The sequence below is a fragment of the Myxocyprinus asiaticus genome, chromosome 1 (genome assembly GCF_019703515.2).
Source record: "Myxocyprinus asiaticus isolate MX2 ecotype Aquarium Trade chromosome 1, UBuf_Myxa_2, whole genome shotgun sequence".
Classification (NCBI taxonomy): domain Eukaryota; kingdom Metazoa; phylum Chordata; class Actinopteri; order Cypriniformes; family Catostomidae; genus Myxocyprinus; species Myxocyprinus asiaticus.
In genome coordinates this window covers 43804368-43826443 of record NC_059344.1, presented here as the reverse complement: position 1 = coordinate 43826443, position 22076 = coordinate 43804368, and the positions used below count along the sequence as shown (strand labels likewise).

The window sequence follows — 22076 nt, the reverse complement described above, 5'->3', positions numbered from 1 at the left end:
TCTGGGTAGTGGGTTAGGGGAGTCAGATCTAAAAAAAAAAAAAAAAAAAAACCTCACGAGTATGGTCTGAGGGAACGATCCTCATGTGAGGCGAACTGCTGGCAGATCCATCTTGTTTGGGTCAGTTCTTCTGTCACAAGTTGTGGTAGAGAAGATGAGGCGAGGGATCTATTTGCAGGCTTTAATGGAGATGACAATATAGAATAATATAGCATAACAAAGAACAAAACTGAAGGGTATTTATATACAAAGGGACTAAATGAGGGAATTGAAGACAGGTGAGTGTAATCAGGAACAGATGGAGGTGATAAGGGCAGTGCACTATGGGAAATGGAGTCCAGGGGGAAACTTCAAAATAAGAGTCCGTAGAAACAGGAGGGAGACAGAACGTGACACCTGTAGTCAAGTCAGTTGTTCCTCCAGGAGCATACTAAAACATCCTACTATAACCTTTGGAATGTAAAAGAACATTTTGGTTATTTTTTTTTTTATAATAACTGAATACTTTGATGGTGGCAAGAGCTCACCTGTAAGTCATCCCACTAGAAGCCTACTACAACTTTCAGAATCTGAAAGTGTATTTTTACTTTAAAAAAAAAAAAAAAAAAAAATATATATATATATATATATATATATATATATATATATATATATATATAATAACTTCTATATTATAGGCAATTTATTGAATGCTTGGACACTGCTGATGTTTTAGCACAGTGGGAGGCGTTTTTAAACGGTCCTTTACATGTTTGCAATGAAAGTGCATCAGAGCATTTTCAGACATAAATATTTCTGTTGCTAAAACAAACGTTGACAGTTTTGAGTACAATGTTTTATGCTCGTATAGGATGGCTATTTAACCTAATTGCACTAATAAGATTGTCGCCCCCAGCTACACACACTCACAGCGAAATCGTAAGGATTCATATGACTTTTTTGATATCGTATGACTGCACTTGTATGAATTCGTACGAATTTCACTACAGCCAATGACATCGCTGGACATTGTTTCCATCTAATACGTGACAATTACTTGCTTCTGTCACACACAACAGTGTCCTGTCATGTTTGCACACTCTACTGATTGGTTAGGTTTAGATAAGGGGGGTAAGGGCATAATATTAATAAGCATGTCCTTAATGCCTCGTGCGTGAAACTCGCACTTAATTACGCATTAGACATCCGGGCATTTGCACGTGATGAAATCGTTCAAATTTATATGAACAAACTCGTACAAAGTCATAAAAAATAACCAACTCGTAAAATAAGTATGAATTTTCATGAGACTGGGTTTCCCCCAGTGAGCTCCAGTCAGAGAGAGCGAATATCGAACCTTAAACTACTTCACAGTGTTTTTTTGTTAACATTTGTCTGTCTGTAGGCTAATAATTGTGTTAAAAAAAGGCGCGGATGAATACTTTGGGTACTCTAAAAATTTTTTGTGAATTTGTGAATATTTAAAGACATCACTTGACTATTATCACATTTAATTAACCTTAACCCTTTGCCTCATTTTACCAAATTAGTTACATTGAAATATAGTAATATTTTTAAGCATTGAAATTCAAAATTGATTACCCTGTAAATGAAAATTATTTATTTATTTCTTAAATTATTTCATTTAATTATACAATTAAATGTGTGTTTTAAGGTATTCTTTTTTTTTTTTTTTCATAAACTAGGTTTACACCAATGAAAAACAATTGCCTTAACAAGGTCAATGACCTCACAAATGACCTCTGCCTGTTAATCAATAAAATGACTACCAAATAGTTTGAATGAAACTCCACAGACTAGGGATTATTATTGGAGTGGCTCAAGATCAGAATGGTGATTGCCTACCCAGTCTAGTTCCAAAGTCATTACAAATGGCATAAATGATGCCTTCGAAGGGAGCACTATCATGATAGCCATGCTATAAGTTCATGCCAAACAGAATATCCAAAAAAAAAAAAAGACTTCTGAGTTCTGTGACTTTAATTTTTGAGCCCTACACTTTTCAGCCATCCAAAGCTCTCACAGTGGATGGTATATTCTTCAAATGAAATAGAGCTTAGGAATGAGCACTTCTGAATGGAACACACCAAAAGCTGTGATCACAGTCTACTTGAGAACTTATGACACTAGGTGCGTTCTATTCAGAAGTGATCATCCCTATGCTCTATTCCATTCAAAGGCATTACAATCCACTGTGAGAGCTTTGAAGGTTTGAAAGGTGTGGAGCTAAAAAATAATGGTACCTCTGAACTCTTTAAGTCATTTCTATTGCAATTTACCTTTGAAAACCTTACCGCATGACTAAAATAATTGTTCTCCCTTCGAAGTGCACTCCGAAGGCAGCATTTATGCCATTTAGAACACAGGTTTTATTTAAAAATGAAGGTGCCTGACACCAATCCTTAAAGGAATATCATCGATCCTCCACCAAATTGTACAGTGGATGCGAGACACTGTGGCTTGAAGGCATCTCCAGGTCTCTGTCTAACCATTAGATGACCAAGTGGAGGATCGGTGATGATCTGGGGGTGCTTCAGCAAGGCTGGAATCAGGCAGATTCATCTTTGTGAAGGACGCATGAATCAAGCCATGTACAAGGTTATCCTGGAAGAAAACTTGCTTCCTTCTGCTCTGACAATGTTCCCCAACTCTGAGGATTGTTTTTTTTTCCAGCAGGACAATGCTCCATGCCACACAGCCAGGTCAATCAAGGTGTGGATGGAGGACCACCGGATCAAAACCCTGTCATGGCCATGATTTTAATGTTGTGGCTGATCGGTGTACACATACTGTATATATATATATACATATTGTAACACTTCACAATAAGGTTCCATTCATTAACATTAGTTATTGCACTGGGTATCATGAACAAACAATGAACAATATATTTTTACAGCACTTATTAATCTTAGTTAATGATAGTTAATAAAAACACAATTGTTTGTTGTTAGTTCAAGTTAGTTCAAAGAGCGTTAACTAATGTTAACATATACCATTTTTTAATTTTAAAAATGTAATAGTATATGTTGAAATTAACATCAACCAAGATTCATAATTGCTGTAAAATATTGTTCATTGCTCATTCATGTTAACTAATGTTTTTTATGGAACCTTATTGTAAAGTGTTTTTTATGCCTCCCCATTACATTTCAGTACTGCTATTATTTTAAAATCACTAGTCTGTGTACAGGGCCGTAGCAAGGTCATCTGGGCCCCCTGACTGTATATTGCTCTGGGCCCCTATGTTCCTATTTAAAAAAACACAGTTTAGAATTTAGACGCCGTGTAAATTTAAAAAGAACTTTTAAAAACGCATCTCGAGACTCAAGACACCTGCGTTCTGTTCCTTCTAGCTTTTTTAGACCTACAGAGATACACGTTCGGTGTGTCCGGCCCTGAGGCGCTTCCAAAGAGCTGGCTCATTGGCTCCATCTTGTGGCCAAACCATAGACAGTCTATGGGCCAAACAGAACATGCGCGTAGGGGTCAGTCTGCAAATGTCGAATCTGCGAATGTCAATCTCAAAAAAGTGAAACAGCGGCGTGCCGGTGGGATCGAGCCGTCACAGAGACAGAGGACCATGACAGACCTCAAAACGAGCAAAGAGCAGAAATATGATCGACAGCTCAGGTATACATCAGTCGGGATTCAAAAACTCAGAAAGCTGCGGTATACACGCACAACGATTATCCCTCAGCGTTAGTTCTTTATATTTCCTATGACATTAACGCTTGAATACACACAGGCCTAGCGGTAATACTAGCATTGACACTTTCAGATTTATTTATTTAAATCAGAGAGCCGGACAATTCATTATGCTTTCATTGGGTAGACAGCAATATTACACATCTGTCTTGTGTTTAGAATAGTAAACCTACCTAACTGGAAACCTCTGGATGTCTTACTCTGCTTACCTGTATGTCTCAGAGTATTTTATATTAATGCAATATTCTGATCTTTGAGCGGTTAAGTCGTACGTTTGTTTCAGGTTATGGGGAGATCATGGACAGGAAGCGCTTGAAAGTGCCCATGTTTGTCTCATCAATGCCACTGCATCTGGCACTGAAATACTCAAGAACCTTGTGCTGCCAGGTATCAGTTTTTCTCACTGTGCACCTCCAAATATGACAGACTTGAATCAATATGGGTCAATGGTTTAACATTATATTTGTCTGCTGTCCTTCATAGGCATTGGAGCTTTTACCATAGCCGATGGACACAAAGTGTCAGGGGAGGATGTTGGAAACAAGTACATTTATTATTCATATTATTCGATTGTAGAGCGGTACACAGATAATTGAATGCACTAACTGTCATCATATAGTATGTATAGATATAATGCTCATTATTCTTACCTGATCATGCTTTGAATGTTCTGTTGCAGCTTTTTTCTCTGCAGCAACAGTATTGGAAAGGTAAGCTTAGCTTGTGTGCACCGGCTCCATAAAATATATATATTCCAAACCTAGTGTGATATATTGCCATGTAGCGAGTGACACAGGGTGTGACTGAATCATGTTGTGGTTATATTTCAGAACAGAGCTCAGGCTGCTACCGAACTGCTACAGGAGCTCAACAGTGATGTGTCTGGAAACTTTGTGGAGGAGGTCTGTCTTTTAAAACATTATCAACAAAGTGTTTGTTTATGTCTGCTATGTGTCATCATATTCATTTGTCCTTTTAATCCTCAGAGTCCTGATAAACTTTTGGACAATGATCCTGAGTTTTTTCACAGATTTAGTCTAGTAATTGGTGTCCAGCTTCCTGAAAGGTATTATTTACGTGACTCTTAAAACACTGTATACAATCTAAATATATATTGTTCCTTTATTATTGTCATGGGCTTCTTCTAGGAACATAATTACTAAAGACAACAGATAATTTTGGATTGTTTGTAGATGCTTGTTCATCAAATCTGGTTTATGTTAATGAATTTTGTCTTACTCTTAACAGCACATGTTTGAGGCTAGGCTCTGTGTTATGGGAGGCTGGTGTGCCATTCCTTGTGTGTAGGACATATGGACTCATTGGTTACATGAGGCTGGTTGTGAAAGAACACACGGGTAAAAGAATAAACCAAACTATTTTGTGGTTCTAAATCATTTGAATGTTGAGAAACACACTTAATAGGGATTTAATGAATGAATATCTGCACATGCCTGTTGAAGTCACTTAGCATGTATAAATCTGATCCATGTCTGGTGGATATGACACTAAACCAGCATAGTTATATGGGCTTAAAGGGATAGTTCACTCAAAAATGAATATTCGATCATTGTTTTTACTCACCCTCATGCTATCCCAGATGTCTATGGCTTTCTTTCTTCTGCTGAACACAAGCTGGGTTTCCATCAAAATTTCTAAAAATTTGACTAAAGAATACGAATCATTGTGTGTTTCCATCCACTACATCATGCGCATTATCTTGAGGGAGCTGCCTTTACATGATGGAGCAGCTAAATGACGTCCTTGCTTTGGGGAGAGTTTTATTTGCAGGAATGGAGCAATTGTACCTTTTTTTAATTTAATGCTGCCAGAAGACACCGCAGATCAAGTGTAATATCTTATATAATGAGGGCTGAAATGGATGCGATGCCCATACGCTGCCAGCCTCGGCATACTTGGGAGCGTGTACATGCAACTGTTCTTGTGGATTTTGAGAACCCACTTTAAAGACCAGCAGTGGGTTAAACACTTTCGCATGTCTAGAGCTACATTCGAAGAATTGTGTGCCAAGGTTGGACCTTTCATGGGCCAGTCACATCAAGCTTCCGCACACTGACGGATGGTCAAAACACATCATCATTTTGTGAATAAACCGTTTCCATCACCTTAATTCGCATTTTAACTAATGTGAAACTCTAGAAAATGCACAAATTCAAGCTCCAAAAAAGCAAATAAATGCAGCATAAAAGTAATCCATATCTTCAGAAGCGATATGATAAGTGTGGGTGAGAATGAAATCAATGTTTAAGTCCTTTTTACAAAAATAAGAAGAATTTGAAAGTGTAGATTTATACTAAAAAAGACTTAAACATTGATCTGTTTCTCACCCACACTTATATCACTTCTGAAGACATGGATTTAACCACTGGAGTTGTATGGATTACTTTAATGCTGCATTTATGTGATTTTTGGAACTTCACATTTCTGGCCACTGATCAACAGAGCTGAGATAATCTTCTAAAAATATTTGTTTGTGTTCAGCAGAAGAAAGAAAAACATACACATCTCGGGTGGCATGAGGGTGAGTAAATGATGAGAGAATGTTCATTTTTGGGTGAACTGTCCCTTTAAGTGGTTCAGACAGCTCACCAACTAGTACATTTTTAATGTAGTTTTGCATATCCCTAACATTTATAGACATGGATACTTATGTTAAAGTGTAACTGTAAAGCAGTCTGTCTTTGTCTTCCATCATAGTGGTTGAGTCTCATCCAGATAATGCTTTAGAGGACCTGAGATTAGACCATCCATTCTCCGAGCTCAAAAGCCACATAGAGTCCTATGACCTGGACAGCATGGAGAAGAAGGTGAGATTAAAGATGGTGATGATAACAAAGAAGACACATTTTAATTGCTGATATTTACGTAACCTGTGTGCCTGTATTTGATTCACATGTAAATCAATTGCGGTCGAATTTTGTATTTTTGTTTTTAGGATCACAGTCATACACCATGGATCATTGTGGTTGCTAAGTACTTGGGAAAGTGGTATAGTGAGGTAATTCTTCACAAACTATTATGAGCTTTCTGTGTATAAGGCTTCCTAAGTGTTCTCAAAATATTTTCTCTAATCCAGCACAACTCCCAGTTACCAAATAATTATAAGGAAAAGGAAGCTTTCAGACAACTCATAAGAGAAGGTAATGCAGTTCAGTAGTTGTCAGTAGTAGGTTTGTCATATTGTCAAATTTAACAGCTTACATCTGTTTTGTTTTGGGTTTTCTGTCATTTCTGTTTTCTCAGGAATCCTTAAGAACGAGAATGGAACGCCTGAGGATGAAGAGAACTTTGAGGAGGCGATCAAGAATGTGAACACGGCTCTGAACCCCACCAAGGTACAGTAGATGTCCTCTTCAAAGATGAGGTCTGTGTGCTGTAAATCTGATATGTATAACTGACCTTTGTTTCTCACTGTGATGTAGGTCTCTAGTGCAGTGGAGGACATATTTAATGCTGAACAGTGTGAAAACATTACCTCACAGGTTAACAGCTTTTTTTTTTTTTTTTATTTGTGGAAAACACTAGTTCATCTGTGTAACATATGTGGTCATTTAAATTATATCAATGTATACATCGGCAGTAGGGCTGAATCGATTAGTTGACGTTATCGACAACGTCGACAATAAAAAAGTGTCGACAAAAATTTTCTTTGTCAAATAGTCGTTTGATCTCATTTAACGTAACAATGAGATCACATTAAATTCTAATGATCAGCACTGCAGCTCGCGCCTTACTGAGGAGAGGAGGAATTACACAGCTTACAGTCCAGATGCAGTCTAAACTTTCACAGCTTTATGTGATGTAGAATGCAAAGTATGAGGAAATTATAATGCAAAAATACAAAAGAAGTAAATACAGAAGCACTCTCGTTGTGAAATAAGTGGAGCTGGAGCTGCCGCTCCGCTGAAGCAAAACTTGCATGTCGAGCGTCTTTAAAGGAAAAACCCCACCGTTACATCTTTAATGCAGTTATATTTAATGCGTTATAGCCTTATTAAAGTTCAAATAATACGGAAGCAGATCATGTAAATAACTACAAACTCCAAAACTGGCATTTCTCTGTGCAGTCAGTGCCTCTGTGAGTTGCGCGAATGCCCCTATCTAAGGGGGAGAGATTGAAACTGCACCCGGCTGAGGCACACTCTGTCACGGGGACACTCGTCCCTCGAGCGCGCACGCTTAATGCAGCTAGATTATAACGTGATGGCTCGTGACTTGTTGAATCATAATAAATGTCACTGTGCATTTCTTTGGCAATACGCAGCTTTATTAATAAGAGAGAGTTTGTTTGTTTGTTTGTGAGTTAAAGATGGATTGAAGTGAACAGAAATGTGAGAGACTACGCCCCTTATACACTGCAACAAAATAAGTTTTTGATTTTCTTTTTTTTTTTGGCTTGTTTTCCAATATAAATATATAAAACTCCTTTAAAACAATGCATATTTACTTTAGGAGCTATACTGCAGAAGAAAAAATTGTTACGTGAGAATGTTGAATATAATATTAAAAATACAAATATTTTAAAATATCTAAGAATCCTTTTAAAAAGATGCATTCACCTGAGTGGCAGCATATAAGATATTTAGACTTGCTTTTAGAGAATAGACCTTGAATAGAAGTATATTTTGTCTTTACTGCACTCGCAGAAGTATAACCAGGTGGAAAAATACACTTATATACAAAATACACTTATATTTAAAATACATTCTCTTAAAGCAAGTCTAAATATCTTATATGTTGCTTCTCAAGTAAAAAACACTTGATAACAATAGGATTCTTTGCAGTGAATTTCTTTACTGAATTAAACTTGATAAAGTATTTTTTTCCCTTTAATTCAGTGAATGTCATTGAGGTATTGTTAAAAGATGATTTTGTCCTCTTTATTGTTAGTAAGCACATTTAATACAACCTTTTAAGTTGGGACACTAGCTGAATAATCGGTTAAGAGCTAATGATTAATCGTTGCAATAATCACCGAATAGTCAAATAATCGTTAATTAATCGATTATCAAAATAATAATTAGTTGCAGCCCTAATCGCCAGTTTTATGTTGTTTAGTTATTTCTTTTTACACTGAAATAGGTGTGGTTGATGTATTTTTACACATTTACACAGACCCCATCCTTCTGGGTTATGGCACGTGGGGTGAGGGACTTTGTGCGAAATGAGGGGAATGGAAACCTCCCTGTACGAGGAACCATCCCAGACATGATTGCTGATTCTGACAAATTCATCAATCTACAAAATGTGTAGGTATTTACAGTTGAAGCCAGAAGTTTACATACACTAAGGTAGAAGTCATTAAAACTAATTTTTTAACCACTCCACAGATTTAATATCAGCAAACTATAGTTTTGGTAAGTCGTTTAGGACATGTACTTTGTGCATGACACGAGGAATTTTTCCAACAATTGTTTACAAACAGATTGTTTCACTTTTAATTGACTATATCACTATTCCAGTGCGTAAGAAGTTTACATACACTAAGTTAACTGTGCCTTTAAGCAGCTTGGATAATTCCAGAAAATGATGTCAAGCCTTTAGACAATTAGCCAATTAACTTGTGATAAGAGGTCTACTGAATTGGAGGTGTACCTGTGGATGTATTTTAAGGCCTACCTTCAAATTCAGTGCCTCTTTGCTTGCCATCATGGGAAAATCTAAAGAAATCAGCCAATACCTCAAAAAAAAAATTGTGAACCTCCACAAGTCTGGTTCATCCTTGGGAGCAATTTCCAAACGTCTGAAGGTACCACGTTCATCTGTATAAATAGTAAGCAAGTATCAACACCATGGGACCACGCAGCTATCATACTGCTCAGGAAGGAAACATATTCTGTCTCCTTGAGATGAACGTAGTTTGGTGCAAAAAGTGCAAATCAATCTCAGAACAACAGCAAAGGACCTTGTGAAGATGCTGGAGGAAACGGGTAGACAAGTATCTATATCCACAGTAAAACGAGTTCTATATCAACATAACCTGAAAGGCTGCTCAGCAAGGAAGAAGCCACTGCTCCAAAACTGCCATAAAAAAGCCAGACTACAGTTTGCAAGAGCACATGGGGACAAAGATCTTACTTCTTGGAGAAATGTCCTCTGGTCTAATGAAACAAATTTATCTGTTTGGCCATAATGACCGTCGTTATGTTTGGAGGAAAAAGGGTGAGGCTTGCAAGCCAAAGAACACCATCCCAACCGTGAAGCATGGGGGTGGCAGCATCATGTTGTGGCGGTGCTTTGCTGCAGGAGGGACTGGTGCACTTCACAAAATAGATGGCATCATGAGGAAATAAAATTATGTGGATATATTGAAGCAAAATCTCAAGACATCAGCCAGGAATTTAAAGCTTGGTTGCAAATGGGTCTTCCAAATGGACAATGGTCCCAAGCATACCTCCAAAGTTGTTGCAAAATGGCTTAAGGACAACAAAGTCAAGGTATTGGAGTGGCCATCACAAAGCCCTGACCTCAATCCGATAGAAAATTTGTGGGCAGAACTGAAAAAGCATGTGCGAGCAAGGAGGCCTACAAACCTGACTCAGTTACACCAGTTCTGTCTGGAGGAATAGGCCAAAATTCTAGCAACTTATTGTGAGAAGCAGGCTACCCAAAACGTTTGACCCAAGTTAAACAATGTAAAGGCAATGCTACCAAATACTAATAAAGTGTATGTAAACTTCTGACCCACTGGGAATATGATGAAAGAAATAAAAGCTGAAATAAATCATTCTCTCTACTTTTATTTCTTAAAATAAAGTAGTGATCCTAACTGACCTAAGACAGGGAAAGTTTTCTACGATTAAATGTTAGGAATTGTGTAAAACTGAGTTTAAATGTATTTGGCTAAGGTGTATGTAAACTTAAGACTTCAACTGATATATATAATATATATATATATATAATTATTATTATTATTATTATTTTTATTTTTATTTTTGTTTGGAAAATTCACATTAATGTTAATGTATTTGTGAAATTTGGTTATATACCGTCAGGGTTCCAGCAGATCCTTAAAATGTCTTAAATTCAGTTTTCCAAAATTTGAGGTCATAAAAAGTCTTAAATATCTTAAATGATACAACAGTCTTAATTTTTATTTAAAGAGGTCTTAAATTTGGGGGTGGAAAGACAGAAATCGTGATATGACCTAATGTGATTATCAAACTTGAAAATAATACAGTTTAATTAAATAAATGCTCTGCATCCTTCAAAGTAAAAACGTGACTGTTGTTTTATTAATTCAATATGGACTCTTTTAGCCTCTGTCTGGCCCTCCCTATCACAGGAAGAACAACATTTAATATAGGCTACCAATTTTAAAAACTATTGGCAAACTTACTGGCTTTCTTTCAACACATTATCGAATCAGCACAATCCAATATCAGTCGACTTCTAATTTGTATTTATTTATATAATGGTACATAAACCAATTTTAATGTGATATATATGTGGAAAACATGTCTTGAGTATTTTAAACTTGCATATAGTCTACTCTGTTTTACTGATAAGCAATGTTAAGTCCATGTTGAATGTGTGCCCCTGCCTGTTTATGTAAGAATAACAGTATTAATTTTATTTGTTCAGGTCTTGAAAAAGGTCTTAAAGTCTTAAATTTCCCTAAGAGGAAACGAGACGTTGCGTAATGACGCACATCACTACGTCAGTGAGTCACGTGGTCTGAAGCCTGTATACAATCATGCAATTGTATACAGTTGTATAAAATATATTGGCTGATTGCACTGAAGTGACGCCCATAGGGAGCTGCATCACGGAACCCATATAGGTGGCTGCTTTTGTGCCATTTCGCCAGATTTTCTGCAACAGGCACAACAAGCCTGTGCAGCAATTAGAGAGTATGGCCAGCTACGCAACGTCTCGTTCCCTCTCAGGGAACCAAGGTTACATTCATAAATGAGACGTTCCCTTTCAAGGAAACACTGACATTGCATAATGACGCAGTTGGGACGAGATACCATCACACCATGCAAACAGTAGCTGCCAACTCTCTAAGCCCATATGGCAAGCTTACAGCATCACACAAATGAGCTAAAGAAATAGAAATCTCAAAAACTTACTCCTGATCCAACAGAGAGAACTTGGGAAGCTGGAGACAAACACTCGTCGAAGTTATAAAATCTGACAAAAGTATGTGGACAGGACCATCCTGCTGCCATACAAATGTCTTCCAAGGACGCACCTCTTGCCATTGCCCATGAGGATGCCATGCTCTTCGTAGAATGAGCTCGAATACCCAGAGGTGAAGGCAAACAATGCATCTCGTAAGCACTCAAGATTGCATCCACAATCCAATGAGACACCCCTGTTGCGGCCACCAAAGCATACAAACAACTGCTCTAACTTTCAATATTGGCTATTAAGGTCAACATAAACCAGCAGGGCTTAGATAACCCTGGCACAAGTTGCATACACAAGGGATTGATCGACAGGGCATGCAAAACATCAACGATGCCAGTGCTATTAACAGGGCCGTTTTAAGAGTAAGAAATTTATCAGATACTGATGCTAAAGGCTCGGACGGAGCAGCCGAGAGTGACTCTAACACCACAGATAAATCCCATAAAGGGATGCGGACGAGACGAAAAGGTCTAAACACTATTGCAAAAAAGTACAGCATTGAACCAACTGGGCAGTGGACTGGATCCTCACTGTGTGCTGCGCATGAAGAGGTGAAAATACGCCATTTACACGTATATATACTCTTCATGATGATGGAGCTCTAGCATTTAAGATGGTATCAACCACCGTGGGGGATAAACCATCATTTAAAAGAGGGCCCTGGTGAGGGTACAAACCCACAGTCTCCATAATTGTGTTAACAAATGATGCCCCGCACCTGAGACATGTCCATTCTGACTGGAATCACCCAAGGCATTCCGTCCAGGAGAGAGACCAGAGTCGAAAAGCATATTTGAGATGGCCAATACGGCACCACTAACAAAAGCCGAAAGCGATCCCCCCCGAACCCTCTGCAGAACAGAGTGCAGCAGGTTGATTGGTGGAAACGTGGCAGCGCATCGATGCCCAGTGGTGCCGGGGGTGAGAGAGAAAACCAGAGGGGACTGTGTGACGTTTCGCTTGATGCAAACAGGTCCACTTCTGCTCTGCTGAACCTCATCCAGATTTTTTCTACAATCTGTGGGTGTAATGTCCATTTTCCTGGCATCAGAACCTGTCTGGACAGGCGACCTGCCCCCAGATTCAACCGGCCCGGAACATGTACTGCTTGTAGAGACAGCACATTGTCCCATGCCCACAGAAGAATGTGCCAGCCTGAGCATGGCATGAGAGCACACCCCTCCCTGACAGTTGATGTAAGCCACCACCGTCCTGTTGTCCGACCGGATGAGTACGTGACTGCTCTGAATTACTGGAAGGAAAAACCTAAAAGCCAACAGCACCGCTAGCATCTCCAGACAGTTTATGTGCCAAATCAGCCGCTGACCCGTCCAAACTCCTTAAGCAGGACGGTTCTCGTACACAGCGCCCCAACCCACAGAGGAGGCATCTGTCATTATCTATTGAAGCTGACAGCTTCATTGAATTCTACCCGCTCAACACCAGTTTCATGTACAACAGTAAAGAGAAGACTCAGGGGTGCAGGCCTTATGGGAAGAATTTAGAAGAAAAAGCCACTTTTGAAGCAGAAAAACAAAAAGAAATGGTTAGAGTGGGCAAAGAAACACAGACATTGGACAACAGATAATTGGAAAAGTGTGTTATGGATCTTAACCCCATTGAGATTTTGTGGGATCAGCTAGACTGCAAGGTGCATGAGAAGTGCCCCACAAGACAGCCACATCAATGGCAAGTGCTACAGGAAGCGTGGGGTGAAATGTCACCTGAATATCTGGACAAACTGACAGCTATAATGCCAAGGATCTGCAAAGAGTATTTTTCAATGAGAACTCTTTGAAATCGTAATTTTTCAAGTTATTAATGTCCTGACTATACATTGTGATCATTTGAATGCCAGTTTGGTGAATAAATGTACCAATTTCTTTCCATAAGACAAAATCTGTACATTATTCCAAACCTTTGGATGCCAGTGTGTATGTATATAAACTCAGCAAAAAAAGAAACGTCCTTTCATTTTCAACTGCTTTTATTTTCAGCAAACTTAACATGTGTAAATATTTGTATGAACATAAAAAGATTCAACAACTAAGACATAAATTGAACAAGTTTCACAGACATGTAACTAACAGAAATGGAATAATGTGTCCCTGAACAAAGGGGGGGATCAAAATCAAAAATAACAGTCAGTATCTGGTGTGGCCACCAGCTGCATTAAGTACTGCAGTGCATCTCCTCCTCATGGACTGCACCAGATTTGCCAGTTCTTGATGTGAGATGTGACCCCACTCTTCCAACAAGGCGCTTGCAAGTTCCCGGACATTTCTGGGGGGAATGGCCCTAGCCATCACCCTCCGATCCAACAGGTGCCAGATGTGCTCAATGGGATTGAGATCCGGGCTCTTCGCTGGCCATGGCAGAACACTGAAATTCCTGTCTTGCAGGAAGGCATGCACAGAATGAGCAGTATGGCTGGTGGCATTGTCATGCTGGAGGGTCATGTCAGGATGAGCCTGCAGGAAGGGTACCACATGAGGGAGGAGGATGTCTTCCCTGTAATGCACAGCGTTGAGATTGCCTGCAATGACAACAAGCTCAGTCCGATGATGCTGTGACACACTGCCCTAGACCTTGACGGAGCCTCGACCTCCAAATCGACCCTGCTCCAGAGTACAGGCCTCAGTGTAACGCTCATTCCTTCGACGATAAACGCGAGTCCGACCATCACTCCTGGTGAGACAAAACCATCACTCGTCAGTGAAGAGCACTTTTCACCACTCCTGTCTGGTCCAGCGAAGGTGGGCTTGTGCCCATAGGCGACATTGTTGCCGGTGATGTCTGGTAAGGACCTGCCTTACAACAGGCCTACAAGCCCTCAGTCCAGCCTCTCTCAGCCTATTGCAGGCAGTCTGAGCACTGATGGAGGGATTGTGCGTTCTTGGTGTATCTCGGGCAGTTGTTGTTGCCATCCTGTACCTGTCCCGCAGGTGTGATATTCGGATGTACCGATTCTGTGCAGGTGTTGATACACATGGTCTGCCACTGCGAGGATGATCAGCAGTCCTTCCTGTCTCCCTGTAGCACTGTCTTAGGCGTCTCACAGTACGGACATTGCAATTTATTGCCCTGGCCACATCTGCAGTCCTCATGCCTCCATACAGCATGCCTAAGGCACGTTCACGCAGATGAGCAGGGACCCTGGGCACTTTTGTTTTGTGTTTTTCAGAGTCAGTAGAAAGGTCTCTTTAGTGTCCTAAATTTTTATAACTGTGACCTTAATTGCCTACCGTCTGTAAGCTGTTAGTGTCTTAACGACCGTTCCACAGGTGCATGTTCATTAATTCTTTATGGTACATTGAACAAGCATGGAAAACATTGTTTTACAATAAAGATCTGTAAAGTTATTTGGATTTTTACAAAATTATCTTTAAAATACAGTGTCCTGAAAAAGGGACGTTTCTTTTTTTTTTTGCTGAGTTTATATATATATATATATATATATATATATATATATATATATATATATATATATATATATATATATATATATATATATAAAATGACATGACCACTTATAATAGAAAAACATTATGTACCTGTACAGTGAATGTCTATCCCTCTGTTTACTTCAGATGATTTTAGAACTCAAGCACTCCTACATGAGACATTCTGTTGAATGCTTGATAAGATAATCTGCAATTTGTTTCACACTTTCATGGCATTTGTTTTACACTTTTTTTAATTTTTATTCAGCTATAGAGAAAAAGCAATGAAGGATGCTGCAATTGTGTCCAAACACGTTGAATCGTATCTGCAATCAGTTGGAAAGGTATTTACATAACCAACTTGTTTGTAATAACAGCATTTTATATCTTTTACTTGCACATTAACACTAAAGATGAAAGTTGTTTGTTTGAGGTGTATTGGCTTCATGCTGCTACTAATGATTACTGTTTATTTCAAAGCCTCCAGAGAGCATCTCCGAACAGGAAATAAAGCTTTTCTGTGAGTACTGCCTGGTCATCATGCACACTACACACTGCTCCCATGAACTGCTCTTGGTTCTGTTTTGTCTGTGAAAAGCCAAGGTGTTGTCATGTAACTAGATGAGCAACACTTTTCATACTTGTAGCAAAATCCCATGATCTACTATTAACTATTCCATCAGTGTATTTGGATTCATTCATGATAACGTTCATGGATCCAACCATATTTGCTGTACTGCAGATAAATGTGTGGCAAAACTATGTTGTGGTGTTGTTTTGTGTCCCACAGGTAAGAACGCAGCATTCCTCAGAGTGGTGCGGTGCAGGTCTCTAGCAGAGGAGTACAGTGTAGACACTTTCAATAAAGATGAAATCAGTAAGGCTTATATTTGCCATAAGTTTAAGTAATGAACAATACTTTTACACCATTTATTAATATTCATTAATGTCAATTTTCTGCATTGGTTACTGTTAATTTTCTACATTTTTAACAAATAATAATTAACACATACCTAAATATTAGTTAATCCATCTATCAATGGACAGTTGTTTGGTTTATAAATATATATTAACCAATCTTTTAAAACTTTATTATTGACATGTTTTCTGTCATTTCATTAAAAAAAAAAAACAGTTTGCTTACAGCACCTTTAAGAACCTTGTTGTACTGTAAAATGGTACTGCATTTCTCTTTGGTGGCCTGTGGTTTCTATATCAGTTTGTACATTTTATGCTCACTGCGCAAAATTAAATTATTTAGGTGGATTAACCAATAGGGAATCTGATTGTTCAATCCATGTTGTGTACATCCACGCTTTGGTGTTATACTGTATGTGTTAAGTAGTTGTTCCTACCTCCACAGCATCCTGTATGGACAGCCCTGACAGTGAGATGGTGCTCTACCTCATGCTCCGCTCAGTCGACCGCTTCTATCAGCAACACTCTCGTTACCCAGGTCAGAAGACCTAGCAAAATTGACAGGCATAAAGTAACAGTGTTTATAATATCCATTAATTTGTCACAGATGGTCCTTTTTCTTCCCATTTCTGTCTGAATTTTGAATTCAGGAAACGTCTTCAAGCCTTTTTTTATAGATTTATCAGTATACTAATGATGTTGTTCCATGACACTACCACATTACTATGGTAATTTTTGAGTAACATACCACGTAAATACTGTGGTACAAGTTTGGTAATCATACAGTGCGATCGTATATTTACAAGTACCTAGGTGTTAGCTTCTGATAGCATCACTGTACCATGGTATCGCCACTGTACTTTATAAATGTACTATAATGTAACTACAGGTGCATCTCAATAAATTAGAATGTCGTGGAAAAGTTCATTTATTTCAGTAATTCAACTCAAATTGTGAAACTCGTGTATTAAATAAATTCAATGCACACAGACTGAAGTAGTTTAAGTCTTTGGTTCTTTTAATTGTGATGATTTTGCTCACATTTAACAAAAACCCACCAATTCACTATCTCAAAAAATTAGAATACATCATAAAACCAATAAAAAAAACATTTTTAGTGAATTGTTGGCCTTCTGGAAAGTATGCTCATTTACTGTATATGTACTCAATACTTGGTAGGGGCTCCTTTTGCTTTAATTGCTGCCTCAATTCGGCGTGGCATGGAGGTGATCAGTTTGTGGCACTGCTGAGGTGGTATGGAAGCCCAGGTTTCTTTGACAGTGGCCTTCAGCTCATCTGCATTTTTTGGTCTCTTGTTTCTCATTTTCCTCTTGATAATACCCCATAGATTCTCTATGGGGTTCAGGTCTGGTGAGTTTGCTGGCCAGTCAAGCACACCAACACCATGGTCATTTAACCAACTTTTGGCACTTTTGGCAGTGTGGGCAGGTGCCAAATCCTGCTGGAAAATGAAATCAGCATCTTTAAAAAGCTGGTCAGCAGAAGGAAGCATGAAGTGCTCCAAAATTTCTTGGTAAACGGGTGCAGTGACTTTGGTTTTCAAAAAACACAATGGACCAACACCAGCAGATGACATTGCACCCCAAATCATCACAGACTGTGGAAACTTAACACTGGACTTCAAGCAACTTGGGCTATGAGCTTCTCCACCCTTCCTCCAGACTCTAGGACCTTGGTTTCCAAATGAAATACAAAACTTGCTCTCATCTGAAAAGAGGACTTTGGACCACTGGGCAACAGTTCAGTTTTTCTTCTCCTTAGCCCAGGTAAGACGCCTCTGATGTTGTCTGTGGTTCAGGAGTGGCTTAACAAGAGGAATACGACAACTGTAGCCAAATTCCTTGACACGTCTATGTGTGGTGGCTCTTGATGCCTTGACCCCAGCCTCAGTCCATTCCTTGTGAAGTTCACCCAAATTCTTGAATCGATTTTGCTTGACAATCCTCATAAGGCTGCGGTTCTCTCGGTTGGTTGTGCATCTTTTTCTTCCACACTTTTTCCTTCCACTCAACTTTCTGTTAACATGCTTGGATACAGCACTCTGTGAACAGCCAGCTTCTTTGGCAATGAATGTTTGTGGCTTACCCTCCTTGTGAAGGGTGTCAGTGATTGTCTTCTGGACAACTGTCAGATCAGCAGTCTTCCCCATGATTGTGTAGCCTAGTGAACCAAACTGAGAGACCATTTTGAAGGCTCAGGAAACCTTTGCAGGTGTTTTGAGTTGATTAGCTGATTGAACCAAAGACTTAAACTACTTCAGTTTGTGTGCATTGAATTTATTTAATACACGAGTTTCACAATTTGAGTTGAATTACTGAAATAAATGAACTTTTCCACGACATTCTAATTTATTGAGATGCACCTGTATATGTATATACGACATTGCGTATGCACATATAGTTACATTAAACGATTGCGAGTGTGATATTGCTTTTATACAACAGTTCAAAGAATGAGTAAATAAAATACTCAGGGTCTTCCCCCGAGTATTTTGTGGTAGTTGGTGCACAGGAGTCATTCACTATATAAACCGTTCTTTCCTCCACCATGTTGATTACATCTCACAATCTGGTAACTCCGGTTTCAGGTAAGCGCCCTGATTATGTGTGCTTACTCTGTCAGATGTGTCTCTCAGCTGTGATAGTCACCCTTTGCCTAGAATTTGCAGACATGTACTCTTGACATTTTCTCAACCAACTCCTTGAGGTATCACCCTGGGGTGCTTTTTAAACAGTATTGAAGGAGTTCCCATCTATGTTGGGCACTTTTTCTTTATTATTTGGTCCAAGTCATCAATTATAAAAACTTTTTTTTTTTTTTTTTTTTTTTTTTTTAGTTTTATAATGAAATAAATTAACATGGTGGCACACTTATATTTTTGTCTACAAAAATAATTTAAACATACGCCTTCAGATCAAAAGATTTTTAAGATCATGAGAAACATTTCAGTCAAAAGTTTCATAACTTTTGACTGGTAGTGTATGTGTGTGTATATATATATATATATATATATATATATATATGTCACTCTGAGATTATAGACTGTACTGTTGCTGTTTTTTCTCAGGTGTCTACAATTACCAGGTGGAGGAAGACATTAATAAACTCAAGCTGTGTGTAAATGGTCTTTTACAGGAGTACAGTCTAAATGTCAATGTGAAAGATGACTACATACATGAGTTGTAAGTTTAAGCCCACATTTAGGCCTGTTTGGTTTGAAGCCATACAGTATGTGCTAAATATGTTTTATGACAACAAAGAAGCACACATTGTTCCTGTTCATAATTCAGTTGTAAAAGTGTAAATGTTGTTGTCATATGTTCCAGCTGTCGTTATGGAGCTGCTGAGCCACACACAGTCGCAGCTTTTTTGGGGGGTGAGTGTTAACATAGTTATATAGGATTGGCCTGCAAACAAGCAACTTGTCACACACTCATATAATTATTATGATGGCCATCTATACTAGCGGTATGTGGATTTTATAGTACAACAGCAAATCAAACCATTGAATGCAAATACAACCTTGATGATTGTCATCCTTTTGTTGTAGGATCAGCAGCTCAAGAAGCCATCAAAATCATTACTCACCAGTTTGTACCTTTCAACAACACATTCATCTATAATGCCATGTCACAGACCTCTGCTACTTTTCCACTGTAGAGCAATCTTCCCCATCTGATTTTCACTCCTATATCAAAGTGTTGCCCTCAAAGGCACGAAACATTGGATTTGGTTTAATTCATGCATCAAAGGGGATGCTCAAGTTTGTTTAGACTTGTATTGATCAATGATCAATGCTCTTCGTCCAGACCAGAACTGATGCTGCATACTGAATAAACAGTGTATCTTCGAAGCTTTTGTGTGTGGTTTGTGAACTTTGCTCATATGGATGAATATGGTCAAAGAGTAGATTGAATGTCTCTCTTGTGTCACCAGCGCAGTGGTTTAAATATAATAATGTTATGCCAGTCTGTTATGAAATCGCAGTCATGAACCATGGTGACAAGGCTCATCTGTGTGGCCCGGCTAAATGTTACTTTCAGGCACATAGCATGACTAGTGTTAGCAGTCAGCTGCCTGAATTGAAAATAAATTGATAAGCATGTGAGTCTTTTGAAAAACAAGAAGCGAAACATTTTCTTAAATGTCCATACCAGCAATTTAGCTGTTGGACGGTTTTATATTTGGGACGTCCCCTCTGCCAGCATTCAGACTGTGCGCCCAACTTAAATTGTAGTATGTTATAAACGTGTGGCATTTTTACATAGTAACTGGAGAACTACTGTTTATGTATGCCATAGAATTTGTACAAAACATGTCCCTGCAGTGCTAAGGTCTGTGTGCGGTGAGCTTCTGTTGTTTGAGTAGTTTGCAGAGTTATTTCCTGCTGTAGGGTGGAGTGCTGTGTTTCCATGGCCTTTGTAAAAGCAGAGTGCTCTCTGTGGTTTGGAGAGAATAGCTAGGTTTTCCTCACGGGGAGTCTAGACGGAGGAAGGACACAATAAGTGGCACATAAACTTGTTCTATTTTCAACCATCCTCAAGTCGCGTATACTCTTATAAAGCCCTCTTAGTTTATCTAGGAATACCATTATGTTTACGCAAAGTTATAGAAATGTCAGAGCACTCCTCTCTGTACATTACTATATGTTTTAAAGCCCAAATCCAGTGGAGGGCACCCTTCCCCCTTTTTTTAAATGTGCTTACTAAAAAAAATGTCAGTTTACTTTTTTTTTTTTTTTTTTTGCATCCACATTCCAGTGAAGAGTGAATAATTCATTCAACTGCGGGCACTCCTTAAATGTATCTGTTGAGGAGGACAATGTTAATAAGAAACCAGGCCATGTTGATCAGTAACTACTTCATTGTTTTTACAGAAGCTTATTCTTTAAAATGTTCTCCTCTCACCAACTAATAAATTGATGACATGCTGCCTATGCAGTATGCACGTTACTAAACTTTTTATGTGACACGTAAGTATAGTTTTGTCTATCTGGGCTGTGTTTATGAATGTTGAAGGAATTGTTTTGTTTTGCCTGCAGCTATTCAAACCGAATGGAAATTCCCCCAAGGAGATTTACCCCTTCTGGACCAAAAGTGACATTGAACCAGTGGTTGTAACCAAGAAACTTTGTCTTTCCCTATTCAACTAGCAAATTGAACTGAAGCCTCATTCGCAATACAGCTTATCTTTTTGGTATCTGTATTCATTGCTCCCTTTGTACCACAGTGGGAACAACAACAAAGCTGTGAGGTATCTTCAATGGGCTGTACTGCAATTTAAAGTGTTTTTGGATTGTTCTGTGGACAAAACATTGATAAAATATCTGTCCAAGAACACTCAGTATCCAAAAACTCCAGACAGCATGAGTTGTGGAGAATCAGATGTGATCTAGGAGCTATATACAGCTTTGTACCATTCATGCCATTGAAGAGACTGGAATACTTTCCCTCACAGCCTCGTTGTCATTCCCATTAAAAAAAATCAAAGATGGTGCTAGCGTGAATAAGATCTAGGACTGTTTGTATAAAATCTGCTCAGTTCATGACCTTGGTTTTCTCAGTAGCTAAATAAAATTTTTAGTTAGGCTCTTTCCCTGCCACAAATAGGAAATTTGCGTTTACCACCTGCCCAGTATTAGCTCAGCTGGCAGGCTCTTCTAGACTAATAAACATAGGGAAGTTCAGTTTTACATGGTTTCTTAAGTATTGCTTCCTTCCACAACATAAAGCCTGCTGTTTATATATGTTTGAACATTCAAATGACCTGAATCTTTGCTCTCCAGTGGCAGCTGTAATCCCATAGGAAATCCCATTTCAACAATGTCTC

The 22076-nt window shown here is 38.7% G+C and overlaps 1 protein-coding gene and 1 long non-coding RNA gene across 2 annotated transcripts; one reads left to right on the top strand and one right to left on the bottom strand.

Moving 5' to 3' along the window:
• Nucleotides 1-3508: 3508 nt before the first annotated feature.
• Nucleotides 3509-20100, top strand: LOC127446135 (NEDD8-activating enzyme E1 regulatory subunit). Its single transcript, XM_051706819.1, has 20 exons — nucleotides 3509-3633; nucleotides 3992-4095; nucleotides 4192-4252; nucleotides 4388-4418; nucleotides 4539-4610; nucleotides 4695-4774; nucleotides 4957-5066; nucleotides 6427-6536; nucleotides 6665-6727; nucleotides 6806-6869; nucleotides 6973-7064; nucleotides 7152-7211; nucleotides 8845-8978; nucleotides 15577-15652; nucleotides 15789-15828; nucleotides 16099-16185; nucleotides 16672-16764; nucleotides 19315-19429; nucleotides 19574-19623; nucleotides 19798-20100. Exons 1-20 carry the CDS (start codon nucleotides 3584-3586, stop codon nucleotides 19905-19907), a joined length of 1602 nt encoding a protein of 533 aa, XP_051562779.1. The 5' UTR covers nucleotides 3509-3583; the 3' UTR covers nucleotides 19908-20100.
• Nucleotides 10406-15294, bottom strand: LOC127446317 (uncharacterized). Its single transcript, XR_007898199.1, has 2 exons — nucleotides 14673-15294; nucleotides 10406-14553 (listed from the first exon to the last, which is right to left on the bottom strand). It is a non-coding gene; the product is annotated as an uncharacterized LOC127446317 (long non-coding RNA).
• Nucleotides 20101-22076: the final 1976 nt, after the last annotated feature.

Excerpts from the sequence above, each read along its gene's own strand:
- LOC127446135 (XM_051706819.1), top strand. The coding sequence starts at position 3,584 with ATGACAGACCTCAAAACGAGCAAAGAGCAGAAATATGATCGACAGCTC. Across the intron at positions 5,067-6,426 it reads GGTTGTGAAAGAACACACGG|TGGTTGAGTCTCATCCAGAT; the intron begins GTAAAAGAATAA and ends CTTCCATCATAG. Across the intron at positions 16,765-19,314 it reads GCAACACTCTCGTTACCCAG|GTGTCTACAATTACCAGGTG; the intron begins GTCAGAAGACCT and ends GTTTTTTCTCAG.